The sequence below is a fragment of the Rhea americana genome, unplaced genomic scaffold, assembly GCF_003343005.1.
Source record: "Rhea americana isolate MKP2758 unplaced genomic scaffold, rheAme1 scaffold_152, whole genome shotgun sequence".
Taxonomy (NCBI): domain Eukaryota; kingdom Metazoa; phylum Chordata; class Aves; order Rheiformes; family Rheidae; genus Rhea; species Rhea americana.
The window spans coordinates 1,413,210-1,430,731 of record NW_028185617.1 but is presented as its reverse complement, the minus strand read 5'-3'; the positions used below and the strand labels follow the sequence as shown (position 1 = coordinate 1,430,731).

The 17,522-nt window shown below is 37.2% G+C and overlaps 3 protein-coding genes across 3 annotated transcripts in view; 2 read left to right on the top strand and 1 right to left on the bottom strand.

The window, feature by feature from the left end:
* Positions 1-5,010, top strand: part of KCND2 (potassium voltage-gated channel subfamily D member 2) — a 277,027-nt gene extending 272,017 nt beyond the window's left edge. The window contains exons 5-6 of the mRNA XM_085299720.1: positions 2,793-3,040; positions 4,832-5,010. Coding sequence (XP_085155846.1) covers positions 2,793-3,040; positions 4,832-5,009 — 426 coding nt within the window. The 3' untranslated portion in view covers position 5,010. The remainder of the gene's footprint in view (positions 1-2,792; positions 3,041-4,831) is intronic.
* ING3 (inhibitor of growth family member 3) overlaps positions 1-17,522 on the top strand; it is a 425,405-nt gene that overhangs the window by 321,717 nt on the left and 86,166 nt on the right. The gene's annotated exons all lie outside the window — the stretch shown is intronic.
* Positions 12,831-17,522, bottom strand: part of TSPAN12 (tetraspanin 12) — a 50,447-nt gene continuing 45,755 nt past the window's right edge. Inside the window, exon 7 of the mRNA XM_085299719.1 lies at positions 12,831-14,450. Within this exon, the coding sequence (XP_085155845.1) occupies positions 14,145-14,450 (306 nt within the window). The 3' untranslated portion in view covers positions 12,831-14,144. The remainder of the gene's footprint in view (positions 14,451-17,522) is intronic.

The following is a 17,522-nucleotide window of genomic DNA, read 5'->3' as shown; positions in this document are numbered from 1 at the left end:
TTTTCATTAAAAGACACAGTAATGCTTCTGTTATACATGATAAAAAGAGGGTCATTGCAGAAGTCTTACTGCTACTGCTTGAAGAAGAGATGAAAAAATTTCCCCCCTACAAACATTAACAAGTTAAAATACAGTGTAGATATGCCTATAATTAACTGTTTTCATTTTGACAACATTTGCTTTTAAGCAAAATGGCCCAGTTGCTGTGTCATTTAGATAGTGATGTGTCATCTCACAGGTACTTATGTTTCCTTCATGCTGACGTTTGGAATATTCATTTATGATTTAACACGTTGTAGCACAAAATGTCTTGCTTCCTATTCATAGTATAATGCAGTTACCTTGTAAAGATTCAGGTTGGGTACTTTAGTAATATTTTTGAGACTTTTTGTGCTAGAACCCAGTAATAGCAATTTGCCTGCAATTGTTCCACAGTTGATTACAAACATATTTTAAAATGCCAGTAGTAGCCATAGGTCTTGTCAAACTCTCATAGAAATCATAGAAAAAAATCTAGTCATTTAGCGGGAGCTGGATTCAACACTAAAACTTTCACATTTCCTCTAATCGTAGTAGTGGAACATGTAAGCCTTTTCTTTTTGKTTTTTTCAAACCATCCTCTTCTAACAAAAGAAAAAAAAGTCTATAAAGCAAGTATTATCTTATTTCTTAAATTTGCATATAATTTACTTCCTGATTTTCTTGGCTTTTGGGTCCAACTTCTGGCACTGTCCATACAACACATGAACAAAAAAATGTATGTAGGAGCTCCAAATTGCATTCTGTTTGCAACTGCCTGGTCAGATCATATATTCCAAATATTTATGCAGGAATTTGAAATTTTGTGGATCTTGTGGGATCTGGCATGTTGCTGATTCCCTCTATAGTAGCACAAGTGATACGGCTTCTTCCTTCCTTCATCTTTTGAAATACCATTTTGTGTGAGCATCAGCCTACAAAACTGTTTTTCATCTTGTCCAGTAATTTAAAGTCTGTAGAATAAGATCTATTCTCCTCTAAGAAATACAGTGCAGGCCACAGATGCAATTCTATGAAAATTACATTCATAATGAAAATAACTACACCAAAATTTTTTATTTTACAGGATAATTGTAGCTGATATAAGAACAGATAATTAATAAATACGGTCTAATATATTAATGTGAGCTGCTATATTATTTCAAAATGTTTCCAGTCTGTATTAAAAGTTCACTCTACAACTCTTTTTAATGGCTACTGCTAATTGAATTCTTGTTGGTTGCTCCATAATATGTTTAGGAAGCGCAAAATTACTTTCAGTCAGAAAACTAACAGAATTCTTGGCAAACATACTAGAAGCCATTGAATATAATCTAAAGATAGCTATTAGGTCATTTTTTTTCCTCTGAATTTTATGTCCACTATGTGAATACATTTAGAATCTTGTTTTATGTCTGATGTATGCCTTATAAAAAGTGAATTTTCAAGTGAGTTCTTTCTTTCCATATCACTTGAAATCAGTATTCTTCAACACTGCTTGATTCCACACAAAATTATGTTTAGGCAAAGGAGAACAGAAGAAACGAAAATAATAATATACCTATGAAGATATTTCAATTTCTAGCAAAAAAATTGGCTACAATTGTGAGTCCCATGTGTTTCCCATATTCTGTGAAAATGCAACAGGCATTGAAGCGAATGCAGAAGCCTTGAAGCGAACAAGACTGTGAAGATTATAAAACAACCCAGAGCGTGCTTCTTTAGCCATTCCCAGGGTAGGCACAGTGATTCCTGCAGAACTGGGGAGATTTTTAAAAAGGAGGTTTTCTCAAATAATACATAAACATTTTAGTCTCTACTGGACATCTGGGTGGCTACTTTATAATTACTATAAATATTCTTTATTTGTTCCCTTTACTATAAGCCACATTTCTATTTCACACTTCTTAGCATACAAAGAAATTGTGGAAATCATTGCTTTGTGTGAAGAGCTCCCGAATCACATACTGAGTTAAAATAAACTGGCTATTGGCTGTAATTTTGATTCAGCTCTATGTAACCCTTTAAGATTACTGTCTGTGCTGAGTTTAAGCAGTTTGAATGAATGAAGACCATTTCATTTAATTAAAGTCTCTGTTTTCTAAACTGATTTTGAAATATTGATCTATCAAAATTATATAACATATTAGGAACTTTTGGAGATCTTTTTTTTGTATCTTTCAGCTTCTCCTGATCCGTTTAATTATTTTTTTTCTTTTAAATAGACACATACCTTGACAGATACTATTTCAAATCCTGATTTCTAACATGTAGTTCAAAATAAAGCTTTATAAACTAATTTGAAAAATACAAATTAGTTCTATTTTATTATAGTTTAATATAGTAAATATTATTTATTTCCAAATTACATTTAGGGCATTTACACAAGCTTCACTTACACTTTTATTAATAGTCATAACGCTCTATTTTGTGGCTCTCTGTAAATTATACATATAATAATATAACCTACATTATATTCATGTGATATTTTACAAAATAATTTAGATTAAATTTTTCATAGTTAAAGCTAGTAGTCTGAGCGTTTTGTTCCTGTGCTTTTTTTTTTTTTTTTTTTTTTTTTTTTTTTTTTTTNNNTTCCTGGTATTCAGCCCAGGCTAACACAGGCTAAACACTATAATCAAGACTAAGCTGTCTAACTTTCCCAGTCTATTCAAATGTGTCAATTCAAGCCTTTAAACAATCATTATTAATATGCTCACTTTAATTATCTTTGTGTGTGTGCTTTGTCCCTGTGTTGGATTCCTCCGGACTAGAATCATGAGTTTGTGGATGAACAAGTCTATGAAGAGAGCTGCATGGAGGTTTCTACAGTCAATAGACCCCCAAGCCACAGCCCCTCTCTCTCATCTCAACAAGGTGTTACCAGCACTTGCTGCTCACGGAGACATAAAAAGACTTACCGCATCCCCAACACCACCATCACTGGCAGCCGTCAAGGCAGCGTACAGGAGCTCAGCACCATCCAGATCCGATGTGTGGAGAGAACACCTCTGTCTAACAGGTACTTTATGTGCATCGGTGCTCCAAGAGCTGACCCACCCTTGTTTGTTAGAGAAGAGATGTAGATGGTTTTTGGCCTCCATAGGTAGCTTGTGAAGTTATAGGTTAAAGCAAAATAGCTGTCCAAAACTAGTACTGAAGTACTGTGGAGTACTGAAACACTTGTAAATGTCACTGATTTTGCTCCAAGTTTAATCTGAGCTAATAGAATCCTCTCTCTCTAATCCCTCTGTGCCCTTTCCTGTCCTCGCCACAAACTTTTTTGCAGTATTTGCAGAGAATAGCTTCTGGGAGTTCCAGACTAAACAGAGGCCTAACTGTTACAAGCCATGATGAACACAAAATAAGAGGAAGCCCGCAGTAGAAAGATATGCAATTCAGATGTACAAGATGAGCAAAATGGAAGAAAGTTCTGTCACTGTCATTTCTATTAATTTGGTTTAGAAACGCAGGCAGAATGACATTTCCTCACATTTTCACAGAAAAGGGAAATAAAACTAGATTCCCAGAGTCCTAAGTGCTCTAGTCTTGAAAAACTCTTCTTTATAAAAATGTGAAATAGATGAGAAAAATATATTTGTTGGTTTGAGGAGTTATTAAAACAGTGAAGAAAATGCAGTTCAAGAGGCTGTAGTGTGCTGAACATCTTTCTACTCTCATAAGTAAGCCATTTGGCTTTTAGGTATATCTGACCACCACCTCTGAAAATATAGCAAAGATCTCAGCAGACTCAAAAGTGGTTTCTATTGAACTCAAATATATCTTCATTAAAAAAGAAGCATTTTCAGCACTAGTTACTATAGAGATTCTGTCTTGTTAAGTGACATTTTGAGTAGCTTACTGTGAGTAGTTAAGTTTGGATTTCACTTCCATGAACGATTCAGCAGCTTATCGCTGTTGAAGTTTTTCAGCTGTTTTGCAATGGGACATCTTGGCCAGCACAAAGCTGCAATCTTTGTCCTAGATTTTCAGGAAATATTCTGCCTGGATCCATTGTTCGTCTGCTAGAGGACTTCCCCACATCATACTTTTAGTCACAGAGTACACAAAAACACAAAGCACAAGCTTTATGCCAAAAACAAGGTCAAGCACAAAACATAGGGCGCAGTCTCACCTCAACAGAGCCTGAGTTTTATAAGTTTCTCGTAATGCTGAGGCACTGCTCTATGTCCTTATCGAACTAAGATACAGCAAGCCCAGGGGCACATTAACACAGCGTCAATCAGAGCATATAGTGTGGCACACTCAGTGCATAACCTCGCACAACCTCAGTAAGTGCACACAGTGTGATATACAGTGCAACAGTGAGACGCAACACCGTGTCTCACTATTCAGGATACACAACATAAAAAGACTTCTTTAAAATGATCATGGCGTAGAATTCAGTTGGAGACTGAGACTATCCCTTACTTTTTGTGTAACATATTCCTTGACTATTGTAAGCTCCATTTCTCCAGTCAACAGCCCAAATACCTTCCCTGCTCAGAAACATTTAGATGTTGAGCTCAGACCCTTCTATAAATATTGTTGGAAGGAAGGGAGAGAGGGGAACTGCTCATTGGCACAGCCAGAGGACCATCTGCTGCAGGGGCACCTAATGCAAAGGTTAGAGAGTGCACAGGGGTCTGGCTACTACTGCAAGCCTTCAGGGTCGAGTAATGACTGTGCTACTTGGTACCAAGCCTCTGAGCCCTCTAACATGACAGCATGAAGAGGACCAGCTGAGGTAGTGGGATCTGGCACACTTTTGGTAAAATGGACTTTCTTCATGGATTTTTGTTTCTTCCTCCAGCCGATCCAGCTTAAATGCCAAAGTGGAAGAGTGTGTTAAACTAAACTGTGAGCAGCCTTACGTCACTACAGCAATAATTAGCATCCCGACACCTCCAGTCACCACACCTGAAGGAGATGATAGGCCAGAGTCTCCTGAGTATTCAGGAGGAAACATTGTCAGAGTATCTGCTTTATAAAATAAGGAATTATTTATAAATCAGAATAAAGACCATTTGCAAGCTGAGCTCTAGCAGTGAGAAAAGAGTTCTGAAGAACGGAAGAGCTGACAACGACAACGCCCCTTTGACGCGTGCCAGCAGCAACCGACCGAGAGGTTCAGGAGAAACAAACACTTTGGGTTAGTGTCGTAGTGCGTTAACCCGAATGGAGTTTCTACACACTGTTTGAACTGAAAACACAGTGGAAGCTTCTGTGACCATTCTGACTTACTATATGAGCACAATGAAATGTCCCCATTGATGCTTCTTCTTATCATGAGAGCTCTTTTTAGGAAAAAAAAAAAAAAAAACCCACACAACACAAAAAATAGAAGCAAACCTGTGTTCCTGCTGAATGCAAAACAAGAAACATTTTGATAACATGTCTTTTTTTCCTGTTAAACCATAAACTTGTTGAGAGACTATGAAAAATGAAAGAAAAAATGCTCATAAGTTTGTACTGACTGAAAGAAATACAACCATAATGCATGCTGAAATTATTTGGAGCTGTGATCTCAGTTTATTTATGTTGTTTTTCAGATTAGGCATGATAAAATATTACTGTAGAAAGGGGCATTTCTGTGCACTTACAACATGCTGATTGTTAATGTTCCATGGTAGTTGTACAAATAACTTCCCTTCGAAAAATGCAGTATTTCTTATTCAAACACTCATTAGTGAACTGAAGGTGTTCAGTTAGTTCAATATTTATCATTGTTTTATCTTGCTTCCTAGGTACTGTTACAACTGCAATAAGTCATTGTACACCTGTTGTATCAGGAATCAGGATTTCTTTTTTAGTAGATATTTTACACAACTTCATCTGCACTATAAACTTCTAATGGCAAACATTTAAATAATCTTATAGCCAAACCGTGCACCAAAAATGTGCTATTCAGTCATTGTTCTTTTTGTCCACTGTCCTCTATTTCTATGACAGTATATTGTCCTTTCTAACACCACTGCACCTTTGGGGATTTCAAGGCTACTGAGGAATCGGCGCAGTTCGTTGCTCTGTAACCATCCTGCCTACTTTTGTACTTCCAGAACAAACCTCTCATCCTTGTGCACTGTTACAGTATCAACCCCATTTGAATTAAAATTAAAACAAAGAAGGTTTTTTGAGATTAACAAGTACTCATCTCCAAGCTTCCTTTGCTAACTTTTTGCAGCATTCAGCGTATTGGCTATGTTGGAAGACACTGAAAAACATTCAGCGAAAATGATTGCTAAATTCTTTTTGCAAGTAGCTGTATCCTAAAACTTGAGAATTTAAATTGTGTTAAGATACTTTTTTACCTAACAACAGCAAGAATAATGGTTTGAGTCCCAAAGCTACAAAAGTATAACTGAGTTAAGTTGGAATTTTCCTATAAGAACAAGCCTAAAAGCCAGTATAAAGGCTCTACACATTATGGGATCTTTTGTTTCATTTTTAACAGAAACCTTTCTGATAAAAAAAAAGTCATCCTTCTTTATGAGGGTACAGTAAAAAGAGATCTATTGTAATGCTTTCTATATACATGGCATACCATACATCATACATATCACATATACATGAATTATATGCATATCAGTACACACATATATACATCAAAACCACTGGATCAGAAATAAATGCATGTCTGCAAATGAAAATATTCATACAAATCAAAAGGCTCAGTTCATTAGAGGCTATTATTATAAATGATTAACATAATAATCTAAGTAGTATATGTTTCAGTACAGCATTTATCATTCTACTGACTTTAAAATTTAAAGTGAACACAAACTTAAAACTGTATCTTGCTGATTATATACTTTTTACTGCACACAAATACTGATATTTCTCCCTATCTGTCAGATATTGAAGAATAGATGATGGAATATGCCACAGTATATTCGCTAAAATACTGTCACATATGAGAATTAAATCACAATTAAAAATAGTATATAATGTAACACATTACTCTTTTATTGTTTACTTATTCAGAAACTTGGTTAATTTGCAATTAACTTTCCATTTTTTTGTGAAAACTAGAATAATTTACTCATTGCCAATTGAACTTCTAAATTTCTTCCAAAACTTGATAGAGTAGGAGCACGGATTGTCTTCTGATACAGCACATACTCATTCTGAGTAACTCTGCTGAAGCCAATTATGTTTCTCTCCTGTTTTACCCAGTTACAAAACTGCACTAAATCTGCTGAAGCTGGTGGGTTATGTAAGTTTTACTGCAGGGTAAAGGGGAGGCAGAAGGGACCTAGAGCTTTTACTTGTATTCTACATCTACCCATAATTACTCAGAAAAAAAAGATATAGCTTGATCTCCACCCTCTGTTAAAGAAATTGTTGATAAAAAAACTGCCTTGATATTAACAATCTGTAACAATTTCTTCATGTCAATGGTACTTGAGTAGTTACATACAGAAAATAAGGCGAAAAGGTTGTTACTAAAATTCATTTGGGACTGACTGCAATACAGCTCAGGAAACCTCCTGTTTCCACCAGATCATGTCTCTCTTAAGAAATCTGGCCTCTATTCTTTTTCATATGGACTAAAAAACCTGCATAACAGCAATACATTTGCAGAACAGTTGAACCCCCTGAACCATCTTGTACTTTCATCGTTAAAATACAGCTTAAAGAATAATTTAATATGATTTTGCAGAATGCCAGTCCTGTCTCTGATTTCCATGTCACATGCAAAATCATTAATTTATTCTGAATTTGGGAAATACACATTATTTTGGTGTTTTAGGTGATTTAAATGCTGTTTTGGTAGTGAATGACTGTTGATGACTGTGTAAAATGCATCCGTACTGTACATGAAATGTAATTATTTCTGTGTATCATACAAAGAAACAAAGGTTGTTGTTTTTGACAATTTTGTTTAACAGTCATATATCGTATTTCAGAAGGCAGCATAATACATGTGTTATGCTGAATAAATAGACATTTGAGGAATATTTAAATAAAACATCTGCATGCTTGAATGGGTCAACCTGGTTTTGCAATAACTTATTCATGAAACTTTTTTTTTTTCCTAACAAGACTCAAGAAACACTGAATCCGAGGGCAGCAAACGTCCTTGATGCTAACTCGAGGCAATCTGCGAGCACGTCTAAATCAAAACAGAGCCAACAGGACCAGCGTGCTGCAGTTCCCTAATGCAGAGCAGCCCTTTCTCTGTGCAAGTGGCTAGCACATCTCCCTTCACAGGCTGCCCTTCCCTAGCAGAGCTACCACGAGGAGTCTTTTGCCATTTCTTATCCCAGCCTGCATCAGCAGGGAAAAAAAAAAAAAAAAAAAAAAAAAAAAAAAAAAAAAAAAAAAAAAAAAAAAAAAAAAAAAAAAAAAAAAAAACACGTTTCCAGCAAAGTGAACTCTGCCTCTTTATCTGCATTTTTTTGAAAGGCATCCACTATGTCCTGAACGCATCCAGACACCAACTGCTCTACTGAATCTCTCAGGCCACAGTATCACCTCAAATCTGACATCAAATTCCCCCAATAACATCACTGCACAGATGAGATCAATCTCCTTTTGTAGCATAATAGCAGATAACATACTGTGCATCACTTACAGCAGGAACTAACAACGCAGATTTTGCTGATTTATCAGTCATGTTCACTGTATTACTGGCATGCGTGACAACTACCTTCATCAGGAGCTTACTTTCACACTGATCTGTGAGGGAAAAGGCTTCTAATACAAGTAACATCTGTCTGTGAACCATCCTAGAGCAGCTTTAAAGAGAATGATTGTCCTCCAGCTACAGGATACAAACCAAACGCATACGCTTAAATTTTGAGGCTTTGGATATAATCACTGTAGAAACACACTCATTCTTGAGAGAATGTTTTCACAGTACAGCATACAATACAAATTGCACCTGCTCTATGGAAGAGGGTGACTTTCAAATCAGAAATTGGTCTGGAGAAGAATAAGTTGCAAAAACTCACAGGATCATAAGAGATTTGGGCAGGGAGGGTGCTTAAGAGGTCATATACTTTCTCTCCTGCATCTGCTATCAATATGATTTTATTCTCCCATTGTTCATGGAAACATTTGAAGATTTTTAGGTGCTCTGGAATAGCAATTAAATATAATTACTCAATGGAAATGATAGTGGATTTGTAAACATATAGATAGGTACTGTAAATGCCTATCCTGAGCTGTCAGGAATGAACAAGATCAACATATTTAGAATTGATGAGGACTGTAAGATGTACCTAAGTACCTAGCCAGCTTACTTTAACTGCTTGCCTTCATTATTAAAGTACCCATTTTTACAGTACTTACGCACAGGAAAAAGCTGAAAGGAGGCGAGCCCTGAACATAAAGCAAATAGCTGCATGCAAAATTATGAGCTGTTTAAGACATTCCAATATTTTTAAAGAAATGCAGTCAATCATAGGTGAGTTTTAAAGTTTTAGACAATCTCATTTCAATATAGCAATTCACATGAATTAAACATCATGTTCTAGTGGTAAAAATTTCAAAAAGTATTTGAAAATCCCTGCCTATATCATAATATAACTGTATAGTCACTCTGACCAAGTGTCTCTCTTTTTATTACTTATTCTTCATATATGTCCTTAGATTTATGGGGTGCTTTTACACAATGAACTATGTTATAGAGAACAGAACACATAATGATGCTTCCTCCATAAACTTTTGTTATATGACTTGCTGGCTGATGAAGTGATACCTTGTTCAAGGACCAAAAATAGTAAAGATTATCTCCTAAAAGCATCCTTATACTCCCTGAATCATTACTGCATGATGCCAAACTTAATAATCCACTGCTACGGAAACAGTTTCATTGATTCGATGTTGATTTACTGGGCTGAATGGGAATGCCTGACGTAGGGCAGGGGTTGACCCATTATCTAACACAGATGCTGTCCTCTACATTAAGTGAATGTCTGAGAAAAGCATTCAAAAGCAGCTCTGTAGCTGCACGTCACAACAAGATGTGGTTCATTACAACAAATTTTATGCTGCACAGAAGAAAGAATACACTATCATTCTCTTCTGGGTACTCCTGTGAGACTTACAGGAAAAGGAAATAAAATTATGAAGTAGCTTTCATTGCTGCAAGTATCTCTAAATGCTCCCCTTGCCAAACAACCACTCTCCTACTTATATCCTAAAGCCCTACAGGAAAAGAATACACTTAGCCAATCAGCTGAAGACTCTGAACTAGCCCTAGAAAAACAGGAAGACGTCACAGTCTGAACTCAGTAAAATAAAAAGTTTTAAGGAGTTCCAGTTCACAACTGAAACCTCAACGGACAAATGAGTCAATAGATATTCATGAGGCAATAGACCCTCAAAATAGGAGGAGACAGAGACATCAAACCTCTCAACCTTCCCTCACTTACTTCCCAGAATATTTACCAGTAAACTTTACAAAAAAAGAATTCCTTTCAGCATTCCTGATGTGTGGTTCTTTACCCAAATTAAGCCATCACCTTTCTGAATACAGACTGGAAATCAAGATCAGGAAAGGTTGCCCTGAGCAGCGGTTTGCGACCCTGAGGGTCCACAAACACTCGTCTGTGAGGCCTGTCCTATACTAAATGCGCCAAAATGATCCTACAGTGAGGGAACCCTTACCAATCATATTTTGAGAAACACTACCTCAACACCCTTTTCCTTCTTTGCATGGTGTTGGAGGGATTTGTCAGCTCCTGGACCTAGAATCTCCTGATTCAGCCATAATCTGATGAATCTCCCTCATCATTTGTTCAAACTGAGAGGCAATGAGCTGCTTTATTGCAAAAAATGAATAGATCCTAGAGACATGCACACTCTTACTTACCCTTGAGCATGTTCTTCCAGGGTACCCTACAAAACGTTGCTTGTATTCTAACCAAGGAATTTTATTGTAATGAGTGTGGCAACCCCCACAAGGGCCATACAAATACCTTCACCTGCTCCCCGTCACTGTTGAACCTAGGACGGTACAGTAACCTCCACGCTACACATGCCTTCTCCTGAAAATCCTCAGTTATGGATTTCACRTCTGTGCACCTCAAACCTCTTTTGTTATACTAACAGCATTCTGGGGACTATTAACATCCATCTTTAAGCCTCAGGAAGAGCATCGCTAGAAGTCAATCATACATACATACTTACACATACATGCACATAACTCAAAATTTAGACAGAGTAGCAATATTGAGCTCTCACAAACCTAGCCTAGGAACCCTAATCCAGATAAGGAGACCCTAAAAAGGACTCCACCATACCTACCTTTCCCTAGAAAAAGGAGGAGCGTTTACCTCTAAGCTTGTCCCAGCAAGCGTACACTACTCACCCTTCTCAGACAGCTGAATTCCCACCCTCAGAATAATCTACCTATACCTAATGGCAGTGTTTGTTAACCACCTGGGAAACTTAAAATAAAGTGATCTTGCCTGTCAGTATCTCTAATTCTATCTGCAAACTTCTCCAGTGAATCTCCTTAGCCAAGCCTGCTTGCCATATATATTCCTTCATGAGCTCTAACCCTAACATGGAAAGATACCCAGGTAACCTGATTCCGAGCTTGCGGAATCCTCCCATGGGATGATATAACCTAACCTCAAGATAAGGATAGCTGAGGCACTGCTAAGGTAGGTTCCGTATATATTCCTTTGGGATTAGGTGTAGCTCAGTTGGTTAGAGCATGGTGCTAATAATGCCGAGGTCGTAGGTTCAATCCCTGTTATGGGCCACTCGTTTGAGGGTTGGACTAGATGATCTCCAGAGGTCCCTTCAAACCTTACTGATTCTATGATACTCTGTGAACTTCAATTAATTTTCAGGATTTCCTGAGCAAAGAACTGGACCTCTTCCAGCAACATTTTCACTTTACTTAGGATAAGATTCCCTAGGTTCAGATGTAATTTAGAAATCTGCATTAAAACAGCATCTGCGTATAGCAGAAATGTCTGAGTTGAAGTTAAGATTGCTTACACCGTAAAATACTGCTAAGGCCTAGACTTTCAACTGATAAAGCTCGCTGAAATATTACTCAAGCCTCTCTGACTTAGAAGTAGGTAAGCACAATCTAAGGTTTCCTACACTAGTAGTATAACAGCAGCCTGGATGTACATTTTTATTTGGAAGGGGCTGAAATTTAGAATTATCACAGGGTCTAGCAGGCAACAACAAAAGACAACCCACAATGAAAACTTTCCTACAACAAAAAAATCAAGAAGCAATGGCTCAATCCACTGTGTAGCCTCACAGTAGCACAGGTCACAGTAGCACTCCAAAGTCTACATCCAGGCTTTCCTAGATACACCATCCTCTTTTTCTACATAAGGCCACTGTGCATAACTGCAGAAATGCTGCCCGGGATAAGCAGCGGGRAGGACAGAAGTCTGCTGTATAAGTAAAGTAAGTCTGGGCATAACAGACTTTCCGAAAAGCGCATGAGAATACATTTCTGACAARGAAATTCCAGAGGAAAAACAAATTGAGAAGGATCTTTTGGGGAGGGAAAGAAGAGCAGGAGAGTGACAAAAACAGAAGGGTAATCTTGCTTGCAATGGTACCTGTGAAATAATTACACCCCCATAGAGACTGCTAAAAGAAACAAACAAAAACCCACACAACTGAAGAGCTGTCACCCTAATTTCATGATGCTTTGGCAACTTTCTTAGAAGTAATAGGAAAAAAAAATGAAATTTGCAGTTCATTTCTCCATGACAGAACAAGTAGAATAGGTAAAAACATGTCAAATTAACTCACAGTAGGAGGAGGACCCCTCCGCACCCACCCAAAGCACTCATATTCTAGTTCTTTACAATAAAAAAAAGCCATTATGGAATTTAAGACAATAGCAATTTTATTGTCTACCAAATCACACCTTACTGCTTTTTCMTTTTACAAATTCCAAAACAAGTGGAAATAATTTTTTAAATGCAATATTACGCAAAAAAACCATTTGCTACGATCTACTGTATTCAGTGGAGCAAATATATATTTCAGGAGTGTGGCCAATTGTAAAAATAACCCTGCGAAATAAACATTGTTTATAAAAATACAGTAAAATGCACTTTCCCCACCTCAATAAATACATTTTAACGTTGTTTCCATATGGCATTTTAAGCCACTAAAGAGCTCTTAATGAAGAACAAGCCAAAGTATAATTTTTCCTCCTGCACTTTTATAACTATTGCAATAGCATCCAGAACAATAAGCATTTTTCTTGCAGTCCTTTGTCTCTATTTTGAGGGGAAACATGAATAGAAAAATGGATATATCTACAAAACTGTGCTACTTCCCATATGATCCCAGTTTGGAAAGACTGCTTTATTTTATTTTTTTTTTTTTGCAATACTCACAAATAGTTCACAGAACAAACTGTTTCAAGAAGAATTTTYTAGAATTACTCAGAAAATTAGTCTATTGTCCAGTCAGTTTTGTTTTAATCTCTGTTTAATAAACTTAAACTTTAAACAGTTATGTTAGATAAAAATAGAAGTTTTAGAACATCTTTAACAGCAATAACTAAGATAAAGATTTTGTTAGAAAAAGAATCTTGCCTTTTAAACAAATCTTGCAAATTTTAAAATCCAAGTGTTTACTTGAATTGCAGTTCTGCTATCCATGCACACACAAAACACACATTTATATACACGCAGATCCCTGATTATTTTAAGACATTTTCCAAATGGCTTGGTAAAAACATAAAAGTCAGTTTCAGCTGAAGTCATATTCTGTTGGTTCAAAGCAGAGCCACTTCTTTGGAAGGCAAGTATCTTTCTTCCTTTTCGGTGGTGGTTCCTGGRGGTACGTCATTAGTTCTATCCCTCTACCTGTGAATGAATCGGTACTTTACACATCACACATCCTGCGCCAGTAAGTTAAATAGTACTGTGCCCAGTGAACGAATGCCTTCTAAAACGCCCAAAACATCCCTGGTCCATGGCTGTCTTAAGAGGCTGCAAAACAGACATCTGATCATCTTTCTTCCCATGCAGGCGTTTTCTCCACAATTCATTAGCCATTTTCTGAAGCACAGAAAGACTGGTATACTCAGTGTACTGGATGGAACGGAATAAAAACACCATCAGAAAGGAAAAAAGGAAGAGATTAAAACCCTTTGCGACTTCTTCAATCCATTGTATCACCTATAACTCTTCCATTTCAAAGTGTGTATTAAAGCTGTTTGCCATGGATGTATGTTCAAAAATCCGTGTTAGGCTTGGTTTCAGTAGCTCCACTGAATGACATGACAGGTGTTGTGCGGTGTCACTCTTCAGGGACATGATCTGGTCTGCCCCAGGATCTCTCCTGTCATAGTACAGAGCCCATAGCAAAGTAATAGTGAGGATCATAGCCAGAATCTGTGTTACTCCAATAGAGATGCCCAGAAATCGCAGCACTTGCAACTGCTTCGTCCCCCTCAAAAAAGTGTACATTTTTTTACCGCATCCCTGTGAAACAAAATAGATTAAAAAAAAAGATTCAGTCAACATTATTTGGCTTGTAGAGTTCCCAAAATTTAGCTCACCCTGTCCAGTACTGGCTTTCTGGCTTCACAAGATTTTTCTCTCTCGTTCCCTTTAACCAATATTTTAGAACTTATTTTGCCAGCATCTTTATCACTGTCATCTTAAAATCAATGTCATCTTATATTTTTTCATATACTGACAATTTCCTCCATATAACAAACTCCAAGAGATCTATGGTACACTCCTGTATTCAAAATCATTCAGAGTCGATATGAGTTCTTATCAACTTCATTGATTTTTAAATTCAACTTTTTCAGCTAAGGTTTAAAATTCATTAAATCCTCTTAATCATCTTAAGTTGCAATCTTTAGGTCTGTTGGCTATTTTAAYTAGTAGATTTTTTTCTACAAATAATACCTCAATCTGAAGTTAAAACAATATTTTAATAAAGATCTATAGACCTGCATAACCTTACGCGTTGTTTCTTCACATCTTTTCCTTTTATTTTATCTAGACTCATTATAGGCTAGTTTATTAGTTTAGCATAAAGTCCCTATGGAGTAGAAAAATCATTACATTCCAGAGGCATCCATTAACAGAGAGCTGTAACATTAATGCCTACATCTCCTGTAGTACAGACATAACTAAAACAAATGATACCTGATCTGTATAGACTGCCTCCTTCCACTTAATGATGTTCTTACGGTTCTGCTCTAACACACATTCAAAATCAGCTACAAAAATGAGAAATATCCAACCATGCCTGTTATTCTTACATTCATGCATTTCTGCTTATTTGTTGTTGGTAGCCTGTAATTAAAGAGTACATAAATATACTCTCCTAGGATCAGATCTTAAATAACCCACTTTTCAGAGCAGAAAAGAACACATAAAACCATTAACACGGTCAGCAGATCTGCTCCTTATGTACACTCAAAACTATATTAGAAAACAAAAGAAAGATATTTAGCATCAGTTTTGATTGTTCTGAAGATGTCAGCTCCTACTAATTATTTTATTTAGTCTACAGTTCTTTATTATGAGACTCGCAGAACTCTCCTTGTCCTCAGACCAAAATGGATCTCCCATGCCATATGGTCATCTTATGTTCCTACCTTAAAACTGCTATCTTTCAAAAGTTAATCTATTCCATGAGCTGCATAAAGGTGAAGCTTGTGAGAATAAAAGTAGTCCATGAAGGCTAATTTATTTTTAAAAAAGCTTTCAAAATCCAGCTAGAGCACCAAGATTACTGCCAAATGATACTCTGAGGCAGACCTGTAAGCAAGCCACCCCTCTCTCAACAAAAATAGTATCTGTAGAAGATGATGACTTAGATCATTGCAAGCTCAGAGATCYCAATAGAAATTTACAGCAAATATGCAACAAATCAACAACTCTGCGAATCCCAGCCAACAAACCAAATTCAGTTTTCTGAAGTACTGGAAAGAACTTTTCTCAAGTAGTAGAAAGGACTTGAGGAATTTACATAAGTCAACTTTGGCCCAGAAAGGTTAATCTCTTCAGGCTCCCACTCGAACAGGAGCATGACAGACTGTGCATGCTTGTTTTGAATCATTTTCTAAAGAASCTTTTGTCATTCCATTCTCCAAAGCTAAAGTCAGACAGACTAGCCTTGAAAGTTTGTTTAGCATGATATTCAGAAATGTAATAACGAGTACACTGTACAAGCCTGTAAAACAAACTTGCATGTAAGCATCATGGAAAAAAAAATATTTTGCCAACTGTGAGGTATTGTTCATACCTCACAAAAACCAACGTGGTATTTTTTGTGGCTGGTGAAACAGTTCCTGTTTGGAACTGATTCTGCACTACAGAACCAAAAATATTTTTTTTATTAGGAGCTGAATCAATGTCTTACTAGGAGTTTATCAGTGTCTACAAATACCTTAAGGGAAGGTGTTAAGAGGATGGGGCTGGACTCTTTTCAGTGGTGCCAGGTGATAGGACAAGAGTCAACGGACACAAATTGAAACACAGGAAGTTCCGCCTGAACATGAGGAAAAACTTCTTTCCTGTGAGAGTGATGGAGCACTGAAACAGGTTGCCCCGAGAGGTTGTGGAGTCTCCTTCTCTGGACATATTCGAAACCCGCCTGGATGCGATCRTGTCCAATGTGTTCTAGATGACCCTGCTTGAGCAGGGGTGTTGCACTAGATGATCTCCAGAGGTCCCTTCCAATCTCAACCGTTCTGTGATTCTGGAATTCTGTAAATCCATCTAAAATGCTCTGGGACAGGGTGGACAGATGTGCCTTTCAGGTATCTTTCAGGTATCTTTGAGAAAAAAAAGCTGGGCAACTTTTCTATCAAGTCAGTCTTTGTACAGTTTTTTTTTAGACTAAAGCATCATCATCTTTGGCTATTAATTTTCTCCAAGTAGAACCCAATGGACCCACACACATGGAGTGGGTACAGAACGGCTTTCCTGGGATATGGTTATGGAATAAAGGTTAGCAGAAAGAAGGGATACCTAGCTACAGTTTTGTCAAGTCACTCCAGTGAATACTGTTCCCTCTCTTAAGTATGTTCTTCTTGAGCTTAAAATTAAGTTTTCATTGAGTGACAACAGCTTATGTACTCTTGCCTCCTCACATAAGCAGGAGGGATGCTTAGGGCAGATGATGACCCTTCTTTAGCTTCCATACATTTATACTGCTGTAGGCTCTCTAAGACAGAGTTGGAGGGTGGTTCAGGGAATCACTAGCATGGAGTTACAAAGAACAAATGTTATTGCAAGGTAAGTTATAGCACTTCCTGTAAGTATGTGTCATTGACTGGTAGGCCCCAAAAGTGAGTGGTGTGGGTGAACCACTCAGAGATGGACACTTCTCTGAAGTGCAACCAATGTTGCATGCATTACCATCAGGTAAGAGAAGCTCTCTACTTAGCCGACTGAAAGAAAACCACCTGTGCAACTGTCTTTATGATTCCCTAGAACAGACTGGCCTCCTGAGGCACCTGCCTTTTGAGAGCTCTGTCTTCTCTGGTCCTGCTGATGGCCTAGGATAGATTCCTGCAAGTCCAGAACAGA